We start from the raw sequence: 16,539 nt of genomic DNA on the forward strand, positions 1-16,539 counted from the left end.
AGATTCTATTGATTTATATATTATTTTGGATTCAGAATAATTATTTTGGTATTGTTTATTTCATGGTGGCACAGATGGTGCAGTGGGTAGCACTGCCGCCTCACAGCAAGGAAGTCCTGGGTTCGAATCCCCGTCGGCCGGGGCCTCTCTGTGCGGAGTTTGCATGTTCTATTGATTTCTGTTTTGTTGACCACCGCTTGTTTTTGACCACGTCCTCGCCTACCGTCTTTGTACTTTTGCCTCGCTGATTGTTTTATGGTTTCGACTTCCGCATCGCCCTCAACTACGACTCTGCCTGCCGTCCGCCTGTACTTCAGCCCCGCTGACAGCTCTCCTGCTACCGGACCTCCCTGCACGTTTACCGAATACGAATTTGCCTCTTCCCTCGGCACCGTGCTTTTTGTTTGTTTACTTTTTGTTTGGCTGGCTCTACGTGTATGGACTTTGCTTGTGTTGACTACTCTCCTGGGATTCGTCCCGAATAAAGCCCTGAGGGGTCTTTATATTACTATTGTTTCTGAGTCGTGCATTTTGGGTCCAACCCCCACGCACCCGTCTCAGAACAATTTCGCCAACATGGACCCGGCTGACTCAACCGCCATGTTCTACGCACTCCAGGAACAAGGCGCCATTGTCCAGCAACACTCGCAAGGAATCTCCGAACTTCGTCTGGAGATTCGTGAGCTGTGTGCAGAGATGAGAAGACTCGCCATCGCGGTCCAGCCACACCCACTGGAGGAACCTGCCAACCTGCCTGCACCTCTACCCTCCCACCCCATGGGAACCTGGCAATTCCGGGAGCCACAACAACCCCCCCCGGAGAGGTTCGGCGGAGAACCGGAGAGATGTAAGGCGTTCCTGCTCCAGTGCGACTTTGTGTTCAGGCAGCAACCTCAGACCTACAACAGCGATGACCGCCGGATCGGCTACGTGATGGGATTACTCAAGGGGAGAGCCTTGGACTGGGCGACAGCTGTGTGGTCCGGGGGTTCATTCCCTCCCCGGTACCCGGAGTTTGCCGAGGAGATCCGCAAGGTGCATGCATCCAGTGACCAAGAGCCATCCCAACGTCTGATCGCCCTTCGCCAAGGCAGGAAAACTGCGGCGGACCATTCTATCGAGTTCCGTACTCTCGCGGCAGCCACCAGCTGGAATGATGCAGCGTTGGCTAACCTGTTCCTGGCCAGCCTGAGTGAAACTCTCCAGGACGAGTTGGCGCGACTGGAACCTATTACTGAGTTCGACCCACTCGTCCGTGCCACCATCCGTTTGGACAACCGTTCCAGACAACGCCGGACTGAGAGACTGGCCCCACCCGGCCAGCCATACCCCAGGCGAGTTCCAAGTTCCCGACCTGAGGAGAATCAAACCGAAGGACTCGAACCCATGGACCTGTCCCGTGCCGGTATGAAGATCTCAACCGAGGAACGGGCACGTCGGAGAGCTACCGGTTCCTGTTTCTATTGTGGGAGGCTGGGACACACCCAGGTTCAGTGCACCTTCCGATCCAAGAGATCTGTCGAGGTAAGAGCGCTCGACAGACATGAAGGGTCTGCCAGGAACGACCACCGTCCCTCACTTTCTGCTATGTTGATTCTCCCCGACAGAACTATCCAGGTTAATGCGTTGGTGGATTCCGGAGCTGACGCTAACCTCATCGATGAAAGAATGGCCATGGAACTGGACATCCCCACCCTCCCACTACCCCATCCCGAGAATGCTCGGTCTTTGGATGGAAAGACCTTTTGCCGCATGACGCACATCACCAAACCCATCCAACTGATCATTTCTGGGAACCATCATGAGATGATTCAGTTCCGCGTCATCAGGTCCCCTAATGATCAGCTCATTTTGGGATTACCCTGGCTCCAGAGACACAACCCCACCATTGACTGGAGTTCATGCCTGATTCAAGCCTGGAGTCATGAGTGTCACCAATCCTGTCTTCAATCCGCTCCTGCACCAGCAGAGGGTGCACCCAACCCACCACAGATCCCCAAGCCCACCCTGGAGAAGGTGCCCACCCCTTACCATGACCTTGGCACGGTCTTCTCCAAGACACAGGCACAGACGCTTCCCCCTCATCGACCCTACGACTGCGCCATCGAGCTGCTACCCGGTTCCACACTCCCCTCAAGCCGGCTATACAATGTCTCCAGACCTGAAAGGGAGTCCATGGAGAAATACATCCGGGACTGCCTAGCCAATGGACTGATTCGCCCATCCTCCTCACCTGTGGGCGCCGGATTCTTCTTCGTACAAAAGAAGGATGGCTCCTTGCGTCCCTGCATTGACTACAGAGAGCTAAACAACATTACGGTAAAGAACAAATACCCTCTGCCCTTGATGGACTCTGCCTTTCATCCCCTACATGATGCCACCATTTTCACCAAGTTGGACCTACGCAATGCCTACCACCTGGTTCGTATCCGAGAGGGTGATGAGTGGAAGACCGCCTTCAATACCTCCCTTGGACACTTTGAGTACCTGGTCATGCCATTCGGCCTCACCAATGCACCTGCCGTTTTCCAGGCACTAGTGAATGATGTTCTTCGGGACTTACTGGGCCGCTACGTATTTGTTTACCTGGACGACATCCTTATCTACTCCACCAATGCCAAGGAACATGAAACACACGTCAGGCAAGTTCTCCAGAGACTGTTGGAGAACAAACTGTTCATTAAGGCGGAGAAGTGTGTCTTCCACACAGACACGGTCGAGTTCCTGGGCTTCATCCTGGAGAGGGGACAGATCAGGGCGGATCCCAAGAAGATTCAGGCGGTCACTGACTGGCCTACGCCTTCCACTAGGAAACAACTTCAACGCTTCTTCAGATTCGCCAACTTTTACCGCAGATTTATTAGATCCTACAGTCAAGTGGTCTCCCCCCTCACCAAGCTCACGTCTACTGCCATGCCTTTCCGTTGGGGTCCCGAGGCGGAGGGGGCATTCGTCAAGATTAAGAGACTCTTCTCCTCCGCTCCTATCCTGGTGCACCCCGATCGCACTCGCCAGTTTGTGGTGGAGACTGATGCTTCCAACACTGGGGTGGGAGCCGTGCTTTCGCAAGTTTCTTCCTCTGACAATCGGCTGCACCCTTGCGCCTTCCTCTCCAAGAAGCTCTCACCAGCAGAGAGAAATTATGACGTAGGGAACCGAGAGCTTTTAGCAGTCAAATTGGCTCTGGAGGAGTGGAGGCACTGGCTGGAGGGATCTGAGAAGTCTTTTATCGTCTGGACCGACCATAAGAACTTGGCATACCTCCAGACGGCCAAGAGACTGAACTCACGCCAAGCTAGATGGGCGTTGTTCTTCGGAAGGTTCAACTTCACTCTCACGTACCGCCCGGGGTCTAAGAATGTCAAACCAGATGCCCTGTCCCGACAATTCGACACCTGTCCTGAGCGTGAGGCGCCTGAGAACATCCTCCCGGGTTCCTGCATCGTTGCTTCCGTAACCTGGAAGATTGAGGCGGTGATCCAGAGGGCTCTACGGGAGGAACCCGATCCCAGGTCCAACCCGGGAACACGTCTCTACGTTCCCTCTGCTGCCCGGACACCGGTGCTCCAATGGGCTCACTCGTCCCTCCTGTCCTGCCATCCCGGCTTTACCCGCACCTTGGCGGTGCTTAAACGAAAGTTCTGGTGGAGCTCCATGATCCCTGACACCAGGCGCTTCATCAAGGCTTGCACCACCTGCGCCAGAAGCAAGGCCTCCCACCAAGCCCCTGCTGGTCTACTCCAACCGCTGCCCGTGCCCAGCCGACCCTGGAGCCACATTGGGGTGGACTTTGTTACCGGACTTCCCCCTTCCGAAGGTAACACCACCATCCTCACCGTAGTGGATCGTTTTAGCAAGGCAGCCCACTTCATCCCCCTACCTGGATTACCCACCTCCCAAGAGACCGCGGACGTACTGATAAAGGAGGTGTTCCGCATCCACGGAATCCCCTCAGACATTGTATCCGACCGGGGCCCACAATTCATTTCCCAAGTGTGGAAAGCCTTCTGCCTGGCCCTCGGTGCCACGGCCAGCCTCTCATCCGGCTATCACCCCCAGTCCAATGGGCAAACCGAGAGGGCCAACCAGGATTTGGGAGCCGCACTTCGTTGTGTCTCTAACCAGAATCCGGCTTCATAGAGCAAGATGCTCACCTGGGTGGAGTATGCGCACAACACCCTGCCCTGCGCCGCTACCGGAAAATCTCCCTTCCAGATCTCTCTTGGCTACCAACCTCCACTGTTTCCTGACCAGGAGGCCGAGATCGCCGTTCCCTCCCTCGCCACCCACATGAAGCGCTGCGCTAAGATCTGGAGGGATGCCAAGGCCGCGCTTTTACGCACGGCAGACCGTAATCGGCTCTTCGCGGATCGACACCGCACACCAGCTCCAGCCTACAAACCAGGTGACTCCGTTTGGCTGTCCACTAAGGACATTCCCCTCCAAGCCACCTCTCACAAACTGCAACCCCGCTTCATTGGTCCCTTTAAGATCCACAGCATTATTAACCCATCCTCTGTTAAACTGTCACTCCCTGCTTCACTTAAAATTCACCCCACATTCCACGTTTCATGTATTAAGCCTGTATCCTCTCACCCCATTTGTCCCCCCGATCCCCCACCCCCTCCCCCCCGCATCATTGATAACCACCCTGCATTCACTGTGAAAGAGCTTTTGAACATTCGTAAGAGGGGCCGTGGTGTGCAATACTTGGTTGACTGGGAGGGCTATGGCCCTGAGGAGCGTTCCTGGGTCGCTCCCAGTCTCATTCTGGACAAATCGCTCATCAGAGACTTCCATCGTGACCACCCTGATAAATTCCAAGGACCGCCAGGAGTCGGTCGTTAAGGGGGGGGTCCTGTCACGTTTCAGGTCAGTCTCGCCATGTTTTATGTTTATTCATGTTGTCTTAGTCACGTAGTGTCTTATCATGTATTATGTTAGTCTAGGTTCGTCATGTTGTTTAGTTTATTTCTTGTTACGATTTATTTTCTCGTCATGTCTAGTTATGTTTCGTTAGGATTATATTACCTTGTTATGTTGAATGGTTATCGTCTTAGTTTCGTTTTGTATTATGTTTTGATTTATGTTTATTGTTACGTTAACTGGTCGTTGTTTATGCATACACTTTTACATGTCTTTCCGCAAACCTTGCGTTCCGCCTTTTCTCTCTCGCTCCTTCTGTCATTCACTCCCTAATTATTTCCATTTGTCTATTTACTAAAACGACTAACGCTAGATCAGGATTGGGTAGAAACTAACAAGACTAATCATGTGTTCATGTTACCTTACGTTTCTCGTGCATGTCATTTACTAATTTACTAATGCTAGGGCAGGATAGGTTTATTACTAACGATTACTAATCTCCTTGTTAAACTTGTCATCCATCGCACCTGTTTTCCATTTCCTTGCTACGCTCTAACTAATTGTCTACACCTGTCTACACCCGCATTTATAGCCCAGTCGCGCAACGGTTCTTCGCGAAATTGTCTGCCTCTTGAACTCCAAAGCAACTCTTGAGCATTTCTATTATTGATTACACGTTACGATCCAAGCCTGTTTACCGACCATAGTTTATTGATTTCTGTTTTGTTGACCACCGCTTGTTTTTGACCACGTCCTCGCCTACCGTCTTTGTACTTTTGCCTCGCTGATTGTTTTATGGTTTCGACTTCCGCATCGCCCTCGACTACGACTCTGCCTGCCGTCCGCCTGTACTTCAGCCCCGCTGACAGCTCTCCTGCTACCGGACCTCCCTGCACGTTTACCGACTACGAATTTGCCTCTTCCCTCGGCACCGTGCTTTTTGTTTGTTTACTTTTTGTTTGGCTGGCTCTACGTGTATGGACTTTGCTTGTGTTGACTACTCTCCTGGGATTCGTCCCGAATAAAGCCCTGAGGGGTCTTTATATTACTATTGTTTCTGAGTCGTGCATTTTGGGTCCAACCCCCACGCACCCGTCTCAGCACCAGCTAAAATGTGGGCATCTACTAGCCACTGTGTAAAGTTGTTAACCTTTTTGCTCCATGCAGGTGCTGTGCCTGACCCCCAGCAGATCTATGCTGCAGTGAAGCAGAGGAGAGCAGCCAGAGCACAGAGAGAGTACCTCCCCCTGGAGCCTGGGCAGGAGCAGGGGTCAGAGAGGGACAGTGATGATGATGATGATGATGACCATGACCAACAAATCCAGTTTGCTCCAAAGCTCAAGACCCTTAGACAGAGGATTGCTGAGGAGATGAGTAAGTTTCAAAATGGTATTGTAAGGCTGTGTCCATTATTGGTACTAATCGGGAAATGTGCTGGGTAAATGCATTATTTATATTGACAATGGTTCCCTCAGTATTTCTGGGATTTGTAATATTTCAAAGAGACATGGTGTTTTACATTTAAAGTGATAATCTGGTGATTCCTTTTGCCAATGTGCATAACAGAGACTGAACTGTGTGTGTGTGTGTGTGTGTGTGTGTGTGTGTGTGTATATGTGTGGCTGAAATCTGTATGTGTGTGTGGCTTAATTCTGTGCATGTGGCTGAATTGTGTGTGTGTGGCTTAATTCTGTGTGTGGCTTAACTCTGTGTGTGTGTGTGTGGCTGAACTCTGTGTGTGTGTGTGTGGCTGAACTGTGTGTGTGTGGATGGACTCTGTGTGTGGCCTGTTTTCCGTTCTGGTTCCTCAGTGGTGGAATGACTTGCCTACCACTGTCAGGACAGCAGAATCCCTCCCCCTATTTCGACGCAGACTAAAATCACACCTTTTCAAACTTTACCTTAGTCCTGCCTCCTGATTTCCCCCGCCCCCTTTTCTGATATCCCTATCCCTCTTGTCTAACCCCCCTCCCCCCCCCCCCCCCCAAAAAAAAAAGAATTGCACTTCTGATGACTATATGTTTAAAACAGCACTTTTCCTAGTTATGGATGTGATGCTTTGACTTGCGGAAGAACCTTGTTGTGCCAAATGACTAAAATGTAAATGTAAAAAAATGTGTGCCTGTGTGTGCAGGAGACAGTGAGGATGACGGAATGGGCAGTCAGGGAGACGAAGACCAGACTCTGTGGGAGGAACAGCAAATCAGAAAAGGAGTCAAGATGTTCAAGGTACAGCAGCTAGTCTTTTATATCTTTTGCTGATCTGGTTTAATGGACACCATTATCACCATTATCAATTAAAATGGATAAATGACTGAAATGAACAAGCAATGTGGGGTGGTAGATGGGCGGGTTGTTGTATGTGGGGTGGTAGATGGGGGGTTGTTGTAGATGGGGGGGGGGGGTTGTTGTATGTGGGGTGGTAGATGTGGTAGATGGGGGGGGGGGGGGGGAGGTTGTATCCGTGTCCTCAACATGCTGCCAATAACTCTTCCTAGGAGACTGTGAGAGCGACGAAGAAATGTGATCTTCCTGCATCTCTTCCACAAATCAGTATCGACATTGTAAAAAAGAGAGTCAGTGCAAAGTAAGTCCCAGTAATTAGCAGTGACATTGTGTGTGGGGGGGGGGGGGGGTTGGGTTTGATGGTGAAATGTGTAACAGGTCTGAGTGAGTTGGGGGCGGGGCAGGGCGGGGGGGGGGGGGGGGGTTTGATGGTGAACAGGTCTGAATGAGTTGGGGGCAGGGGGGGTTTGATGGTGAAATGGGTAACAGGTCTGAGTGATTTAGAGAGCAGTGAGGGGCTCCCCCTGCAGGCTGGGTGCACTGGGGCAGGTGCACAGGGGCAGGGCGATGGAGTTGCGGAGGATCCAGCAGGAGATGGAGAGTGCGCGGGCTGCCCTGGACCAGCTGGAGAACGGATCCCCTCAGGAGCAGCACAGCTTCTACAAGCGCATGCGGCTGTACAGCCAGAACCTCCTGCAGTGTCTGGGGGAGAAGGTCAGAACCATGGTCCATGGAGTAAACTAGCATTAGCGCTGTGCACTCCTTCAGGCCTGTAGACACTCCTGAGCATCTGACTTTAGTCATGTGACCAGTGTTTCAGACATCAAGGCATAACTGTCCAGACTAATCACACACATTGAGATAATGTGCTGATGTGGCCAGTTATACAAACATTTTGATCAAAATGTATCAAAACAAGTATGTTTTGGGAGCCGCGGTGGCGCAACAGGCTAAGACGCAGCAGACTTGCAGTTGCAGTTTGCTGCAGTTGCACACCGGGGACCGGGGTTCGATTCTGGGTCCTGCCAAAAGCCAAGTTTGGCCATGGGGCAGCAATAATTGGCTCGCTGCTCCAGAGGGAGGGACTTGGCAGGGTTATTAGATCGCCGCACAATAAGCACCTTGGGCGCCTCGGAATCACAGCAACGGGCACGAGACGAGACGGCTTGAAGAAGGCGTGTCGCTCTCATTCGGGCCGCCGAGGGACTGGGTATGGGCGGTACATCTAATACGACTACCTCCAATTGAATCAGACGAGGTACAATTGGCTACCAAATCTGGAAAAAAAGTATTTAAAAAAAAAAGTATGTTTTATGTTAATTTTAGTATTAGCTATTTGGAAATGGTATAACCCTCACCCTGCATGGTGCAGAAAAGCTTTAGCACCCTGAAAACAGATATAGGCAAAACTTTACCTAAACATGCACTATAGGAGATGCATGTAAATTAAAATAAAAAAGTAATATGTGTTAAAAGAAAGTATATTGACTCTAAGATGTGGTACATTACTACAATGGGTTCAGTGATGTCACTGCTCTAGTGAGCACATGTAGACAGCTGTGAGCTGCGGGTGTCTCTCAGGTGGTGGAGATTAATGCCATGGAGCTGGATATGTGCACTCTCCTGAGCGACCAGGCTGAGGCGCTGCTGGGCCGCAGGCGTGAGGCCGTGAGGGAGGAGTCTACCCATCTGCAGCTGCAGGCCTGTGAGTAACTAGCCCTGACAACCATAACTCTGTGAGTAACTGGCCCTGACAACCATAACTCTGTGAGTAACTGGCCCTGACAACCATAACTCTGTGAGTAACTGGCCCTGACAACCATAGCTCTGTGAGTAACTGGCCCTGACAACCATAACTCTGAGTAACTAGCCCTGACAACCATAACTCTGTGAGTAACTGGCCCTGACAACCATAACTCTGTGAGTAACTAGCCCTGACAACCATAACTCTGTGAGTAACTAGCCCTGACAACCATAACTCTGTGAGTAACTAGCCCTGACAACCATAACTCTGTGAGTAACTAGCCCTGACAACCATAACTCTGTGAGTAACTAACCCTGACAACCGTAACCCTGACAACCATATCCCTGTGAGTAACTGGCCCTGACAACTGTAACCCTGACAACCGCAATAACCGTAACTCTGACAACATTGACCCTAACAACTATAACACTAACCCTGACCGCAAGCCTAACTATAACCCTGCCCTACCCATAACCCAAATAACCAGTGTTGTTAAGGTTAGTGTCAGGATTGTTAGGGTTTGTGTTGTCTGGGTTATGGCTATTAGGGTTGTCAGGGTTATCCCTGACAACACTAACCCTAACAACAACAACAACACTCACCCTAACAACCATAACGCTGATAACACTAACCCTAACAACAACAACACTCACCCTAACAACCATAACACTGATAACACTAACCCTAACAGCAACGACACTCACCCTAACAACCATAGCCCTGATCCTGTGAGTACAACCCTGACTCAAACCTTTGCCAGGCCCACATCACCGCGCAGAACTTCTGTTGGGTTCAGTTTTATTTATATCGCGCTTTTTACAGGGACCCTGTCAGAAAGGCACTTTACAGATGAAACAAAGAACATTTTGACAAAAACCAGGATTGAACCCCCAAAAACCAGGACTGAACCCCCAAAACGCAAGCGAGGTACAAAACTCGCCAATGGGGAAAATCACGGGAGGAGCCCGGCTATAGCAGGACGCCATGCCAGTAATAATAATGAATATAGTAATTAACTTGTATATGTCAAGGCCTAAATGTAATAGGGAAAAGCCCCAGGGTGCTGTGGCAGCATATCTAACAGGTGAAGAGAGGGGGTTAGGGTTAGGGTTAGCAAACCTGAGCGTTCACATGCAGGGAGAGGGTAAGTGCACAGGCAGCTCCCATAACGGCTCTATGGTCCTGAGTTACCCCTCCCACACATCATTAACTATGGGACTGAGTATAAAGTGGTACATTTTGACCCTACACTTACAATGTCTGAAGCCCAAACATGCAACATACAACTTCCATCCATAAGACAGGAGGTCTGTAAGAGAAGGTTAGATATGTTAATATCCTGTTAATGTAGCCGGCGCCTTGTGATGAAGCAGTCTTAGAGGAACTGAAATAATTTCATAAACAAGGTGGCTGTTGGAGGGTTTATGGCTACATGGTGTAATTTTTTTGTTGCTGGTTTCTTAACATGCAGATAAAACGGAAGGTGGACATGCACACAACGCCCAGTTAGAGGTGCTGGGGCAAAGGTATGGACCCTAATTGCCCCTTGTGTTGCTTTCTGATGCTGTGCTGTTTAGCCGAACAAGGACAGTGCGTCTCTGTTCCCAGATCTGGCTGTGTTGATGAGGGCCTGCCGAAGGGGGATCAGCCTCTCCCTGAGGAGGATGCAGAGCTGTGTAGGAGGAGAGGTGTGGATGCGGCCAGAATCTCCCCTGACCCACAAAAAACACATGCTAGCTGCCTGCTAATGCACACACATGCTATCTGCTAATACATGGCAGTAATGGAACATATTTAGTTTGTCTGTCCAAAATGACCAATGGGTTGAGTGAAGAACAGCAGTGTAATACATTAGCAGCAGTGTAATACATTTTCACTGTGGATACGGTATTACCTGATTGAAATAACATGTCTTTTATCCCAGATGAGATCCTGAAGGAAGCAGAGAATATCTTTGTGGATGTTCATGAAGACTTCTCCGACGTGAGGAACATTCTGTCTAAGTTTGAGGAATGGAGAGTCTTGTTCCCAGAGTCGTATGACAACGCGTACATCAGCCTCTGTCTCCCCAAGCTCCTCACTCCTGTCATCAGACATCAGCTCATCGGCTGGAACCCCTTAAATGTACCTACTTTTTTATTCAGTCATTTGGCAGATGCTCTTGTCCAGAGGGGCACACGGTGTCTCAGGAATACAAAAATACAATATTATAACTGTTATTGTTATTTAGCTGATGCTTTTATCCAAAGTGACTTACAGTTGATCAGAATAAGCAGGGCCCAATCCCCCTGGAGCAATGTGGGGTTAAGGGCCTTGCTGCACTGATCTTATCATGGCTACACCGGGGCTTGAACCACCAACCTTCCGAGTCCTAGTCATGTATCTTAGTCAATTGGCTACAGGCTTACCTATTTTTTCATTTTCCACTAAAAACATTTTTTCAACATAAAATTTTTTTTGAACATTTTTCATGTTTTAGGCATAAAACTATAGTCTCATGTATTTTTTCATTTTCCACTAAAACATTTTTTCAACATTAATAATTTTTTTGAGAATTTTTCATGTTTTAGTCATGAGACTATAGTTTTACGTATTTTTTCATTTTCCACGGAAAAACATTTTTTCAACATTAATAATTTTTTTGAGAATTTTTCATGTTTTAGTCATGAGACTATAGTTTTACGTATTTTTTCATTTTCCACTAAACATTTTTTTCAACATTAATAATTTTGAGAATTTTTCATGTTTTACTCAAGACTATAGTTTTACCTATTTTTTCATTTTCCACTAAAAACATTTTTTCAACATTAATATTTTTTTGAGAATTTTTCATGTTTTACTCATAAGACTATAGTTTTACCTATTTTTTCATTTTCCACGGAAAAACATTTTTTCAACATTAATAATTTTTTTGAGAATTTTTCATGCGGACTCGCGAACATCCGCGATTTCGCGAGTGTTCGCGAGTCCGCGATTTCGCGAGTGTTCGCGAGTCCGCGATTTCGGGAGTGTTCGCGAGTCCGCGATTTCGCGAGTGTTCGCGAGTCCGCGATTTCGCGAGTGTTCGCGGGTCCGCGATTTCGCGAGTGTTCCCGACTCCGCGATTTCGCGAGCGTTCGCGAGTAAAAAGAGCAAACTTTTCAAACCTTACCTTAGTCCTCCCTCCTGATTTCCCCCGCCCCCTTTTCTGATATCCGGAGACAGTGAGGATGACGGAATGGGCAGTCAGGGAGACGAAGACCAGACTCTGTGGGAGGAACAGCAAATCAGAAAAGGAGTCAAGATGTTCAAGGTACAGCAGCTAGTCTTTTATATCTTTTGCTGATCTGGTTTAATGGACACCATTATCACCATTATCAATTAAAATGGATAAATGACTGAAATGAACAAGCAATGTGGGGTGGTAGATGGGCGCGGGTTGTTGTATGTGGGGTGGTAGATGGGGGGTTGTTGTAGATGGGGGGTGTTGTTCTATGTGGGGTGGTAGATGGGGGGGGGGTTGTTGTAGATGGGGGGGTTGTTGTATGTAGGGTGGTAGATGGGGGGGGGGTTGTTGTATGTGGGGTGGTAGATGTGGTAGATGGGGGGGGGGGGGGGGGGGGGGTTGTATCCGTGTCCTCAACATGCTGCCAATAACTCTTCCTAGGAGACTGTGAGAGCGACGAAGAAATGTGATATTCCTGCATCTCTTCCACAAATCAGTATCGACATTGTAAAAAAGAGAGTCAGTGCAAAGTAAGTCCCAGTAATTAGCAGTGACATTGTGTGCTTGGTGGGGGGGGGTGGTTGGGTTTGATGGTGAAATGTGTAACAGGTCTGAGTGAGTTGGGGGCGGGGCGGGGCAGGGCGGGGGGCGGGGTTTGATGGTGAACAGGTCTGAATGAGTTGGGGGCAGGGGGGGTTTGATGGTGAAATGGGTAACAGGTCTGAGTGATTTAGAGAGCAGTGAGGGGCTCCCCCTGCAGGCTGGGTGCACTGGGGCAGGTGCACAGGGGCAGGGCGATGGAGTTGCGGAGGATCCAGCAGGAGATGGAGAGTGCGCGGGCTGCCCTGGACCAGCTGGAGAACGGATCCCCTCAGGAGCAGCACAGCTTCTACAAGCGCATGCGGCTGTACAGCCAGAACCTACTGCAGTGTCTGGGGGAGAAGGTCAGAACCATGGTCCATGGAGTAAACTAGCATTAGCGCTGTGCACTCCTTCAGGCCTGTAGACACTCCTGAGCATCTGACTTTAGTCATGTGACCAGTGTTTCAGACATCAAGGCATAACTGTCCAGACTAATCACACACATTTAGATAATGTGCTGATGTGGCCAGTTATACAAACATTTTGATCAAAATGTATCAAAACAAGTATGTTTTGGGAGCCGCGGTGGCGCAACAGGCTAAGACGCAGCAGACTTGCGGTTGCAGTTTGCTGCAGTTGCACACCGGGGACCGGGGTTCGATTCTGGGTCCTGCCAAAAGCCAAGTTTGGCCGTGGGGCAGCAATAATTGGCTCGCTGCTCCAGAGGGAGGGACTTGGCAGGGTTATTAGATCGCCGCACAATAAGCACCTCGGGCGCCTCGGAATCACAGCAACGGGCACGAGACGAGACGGCTTGAAGAAGGCGTGTCGCTCTCATTCGGGCCGCCGAGGGACTGGGTATGGGCGGTACATCTAATACGACTACCTCCAATTGAATCAGACGAGGTACAATTGGCTACCAAATTGGGAGAAAAAGGGAAAAATCTGGAAAAAATGTTGTTTATGTTAATTTTAGTATTAGCTATTTGGAAATGGTATAACCCTCACCCTGCATGGTGCAGAAAAGCTTTAGCACCCTGAAAACAGATATAGGCAAAATTTTACCTAAACATGCACTATAGGAGATGCATGTAAATTAAAATAAAAAAGTAATATATGTTAATAAAAAGTATATTAACTCTAAGATGTGGTACATTACTACAATGGGTTCAGTGATGTCACTGCTCTAGTGAGCACATGTAGACAGCTGTGAGCTGCGGGTGTCTCTCAGGTGGTGGAGATTAATGCCGTGGAGCTGGATATGTGCACTCTCCTGAGCGACCAGGCTGAGGCGCTGCTGGGCCGCAGGCGTGAGGCCGTGAGGGAGGAGTCTACCCATCTGCAGCTGCAGGCCTGTGAGTAACTAGCCCTGACAACCATAACTCTGTGAGTAACTAGCCCTGACAACCATAACTCTGTGAGTAACTGGCCCTGACAACCATAACTCTGTGAGTAACTGGCCCTGACAACCATAACTCTGTGAGTAACTAGCCCTGACAACCATAACTCTGTGAGTAACTGGCCCTGACAACCATAACTCTGTGAGTAACTGGCCCTGACAACCATAACTCTGTGAGTAACTAACCCTGACAACCGTAACCCTGACAACCATATCCCTGTGAGTAACTGGCCCTGACAACTGTAACCCTGACAACCGCAATAACGGTAACTCTGACAACATTGACCCTAACAACTATAACACTAACCCTGACCACAACCCTCGCAAGCCTAACTATAACCCTGCCCTACCCATAACCCAAATAACCAGTGTTGTTAAGGTTAGTGTCAGGATTGTTAGGGTTTGTGTTGTCTGGGTTATGGCTATTAGGGTTGTCAGGGTTATCCCTGACAACACTAACCCTAACAACAACAACAACACTCACCCTAACAACCATAACACTGATAACACTAACCCTAACAGCAACGACACTCACCCTAACAACCATAGCCCTGATCCTGTGAGTACAACCCTGACTCAAACCTTTGCCAGGCCCACATCACCGCGCAGAACTTCTGTTGGGTTCAGTTTTATTTATATCGCGCTTTTTACAGGGACCCTGTCAGAAAGGCACTTTACAGATGAAACAAAGAACATTTTGACAAAAACCAGGATTGAACCCCCAAAAACCAGGACTGAACCCCCAAAACGCAAGCGAGGTACGAAACTCGCCAATGGGGAAAATCACGGGAGGAGCCCGGCTATAGCAGGACGCCATGCCAGTAATAATAATGAATATAGTAATTAACTTGTATATGTCAAGGCCTAAATGTAATAGGGAAAAGCCCCAGGGTCCTGTGGCAGCATATCTAACAGGTGAAGAGAGGGGGTTAGGGTTAGGGTTAGCAAACCTGAGCGTTCACATGCAGGGAGAGGGTAAGTGCACAGGCAGCTCCCATAACGGCTCTATGGTCCTGAGTTACCCCTCCCACACATCGTTAACTATGGGACTGAGTATAAAGTGGTACATTTTGACCCTACACTTACAATGTCTGAAGCCCAAACATGCAACATACAACTTCCATCCATAAGACAGGAGGTCTGTAAGAGAAGGTTAGATATGTTAATATCCTGTTAATGTAGCCGGCGCCTTGTGATGAAGCAGTCTTAGAGGAACTGAAATAATTTCATAAACAAGGTGGCTGTTGGAGGGTTTATGGCTACATGGTGTAATTTTTTTTGTTGCTGGTTTCTTAACATGCAGATAAAACGGAAGGTGGACATGCACACAACGCCCAGTTAGAGGTGCTGGGGCAAAGGTATGGACCCTAATTGCCCCTTGTGTTGTGCTGTGCTGTTTAGCCGAACAAGGACAGTGCGTCTCTGTTCCCAGATCTGGCTGTGTTGATGAGGGCCTGCCGAAGGGGGATCAGCCTCTCCCTGAGGAGGATGCAGAGCTGTGTAGGAGGAGAGGTGTGGATGCGGCCAGAATCTCCCCTGACCCACAAAAAACACATGCTAGCTGCCTGCTAATGCACACACATGCTATCTGCTAATACATGGCAGTAATGGAACAGATTTAGTTTGTCTGTCCAAAATGACCAATGGGTTGAGTGAAGAACAGCAGTGTAATACATTAGCAGCAGTGTAATACATTTTCACTGTGGATACGGTATTACCTGATTGAAATAACATGTCTTTTATCCCAGATGAGATCCTGAAGGAAGCAGAGAATATCTTTGTGGATGTTCATGAAGACTTCTCCGACGTGAGGAACATTCTGTCTAAGTTTGAGGAATGGAGAGTCTTGTTCCCAGAGTCGTATGACAACCCGTACATCAGCCTCTGTCTCCCCAAGCTCCTCACTCCTGTCATCAGACATCAGCTCATCGGCTGGAACCCCTTAAATGTACCTACTTTTTTATTCAGTCATTTGGCAGATGCTCTTGTCCAGAGGGGCACACGGTGTCTCAGGAATACAAAAATACAATATTATAACTGTTATTGTTATTTAGCTGATGCTTTTATCCAAAGTGACTTACAGTTGATCAGAATAAGCAGGGCCCAATCCCCCCTGGAGCAATGTGGGGTTAAGGGCCTTGCTGCACTGATCTTCTCATGGCTACACCGGGGCTTGAACCACCAACCTTCCGAGTCCTAGTCATGTATCTTAGTCAATCGGCTACAGGCTTACCTATTTTTTCATTTTCCACTAAAAACATTTTGTCAACATTAATAATTTTTTTGAGAATTTTTCATGCGGACTCGCGAACATCCGCGATTTCGCGAGTGTTCGCGAGTCCGCGTTTTCGGGAGTGTTCGCGAGTCCGCGATTTCGCGAGTGTTCGCGAGTCCGCGATTTCGCGAGTGTTCGCGGGTCCGCGATTTCGCGAGTGTTCCCGAGTCCGCGATTGAGAG

The 16,539-nt window shown here is 49.0% G+C and overlaps 1 protein-coding gene across 1 annotated transcript; it reads left to right on the forward strand.

Annotated features, from left to right (window-relative positions):
- Positions 1–2,913: 2,913 nt before the first annotated feature.
- Positions 2,914–16,205, forward strand: LOC133118021 (uncharacterized; the record flags this gene model as incomplete). Its single annotated transcript, XM_061227614.1, has 18 exons — positions 2,914–3,406; positions 6,034–6,240; positions 7,001–7,095; positions 7,365–7,453; positions 7,683–7,866; positions 8,734–8,857; positions 9,719–9,823; positions 10,368–10,422; positions 10,505–10,584; positions 10,821–11,144; positions 12,097–12,188; positions 12,543–12,631; positions 12,862–13,045; positions 13,915–14,038; positions 14,736–14,840; positions 15,386–15,440; positions 15,515–15,594; positions 15,831–16,205. Coding segments are annotated over exons 1-18 (2,860 nt in total), but the record flags the coding sequence as incomplete, so codon positions are not given.
- Between the last annotated feature and the right edge of the window lie 334 nt (positions 16,206–16,539).

This window comes from Conger conger, chromosome 18 (assembly GCF_963514075.1).
Source record: "Conger conger chromosome 18, fConCon1.1, whole genome shotgun sequence".
Classification (NCBI taxonomy): domain Eukaryota; kingdom Metazoa; phylum Chordata; class Actinopteri; order Anguilliformes; family Congridae; genus Conger; species Conger conger.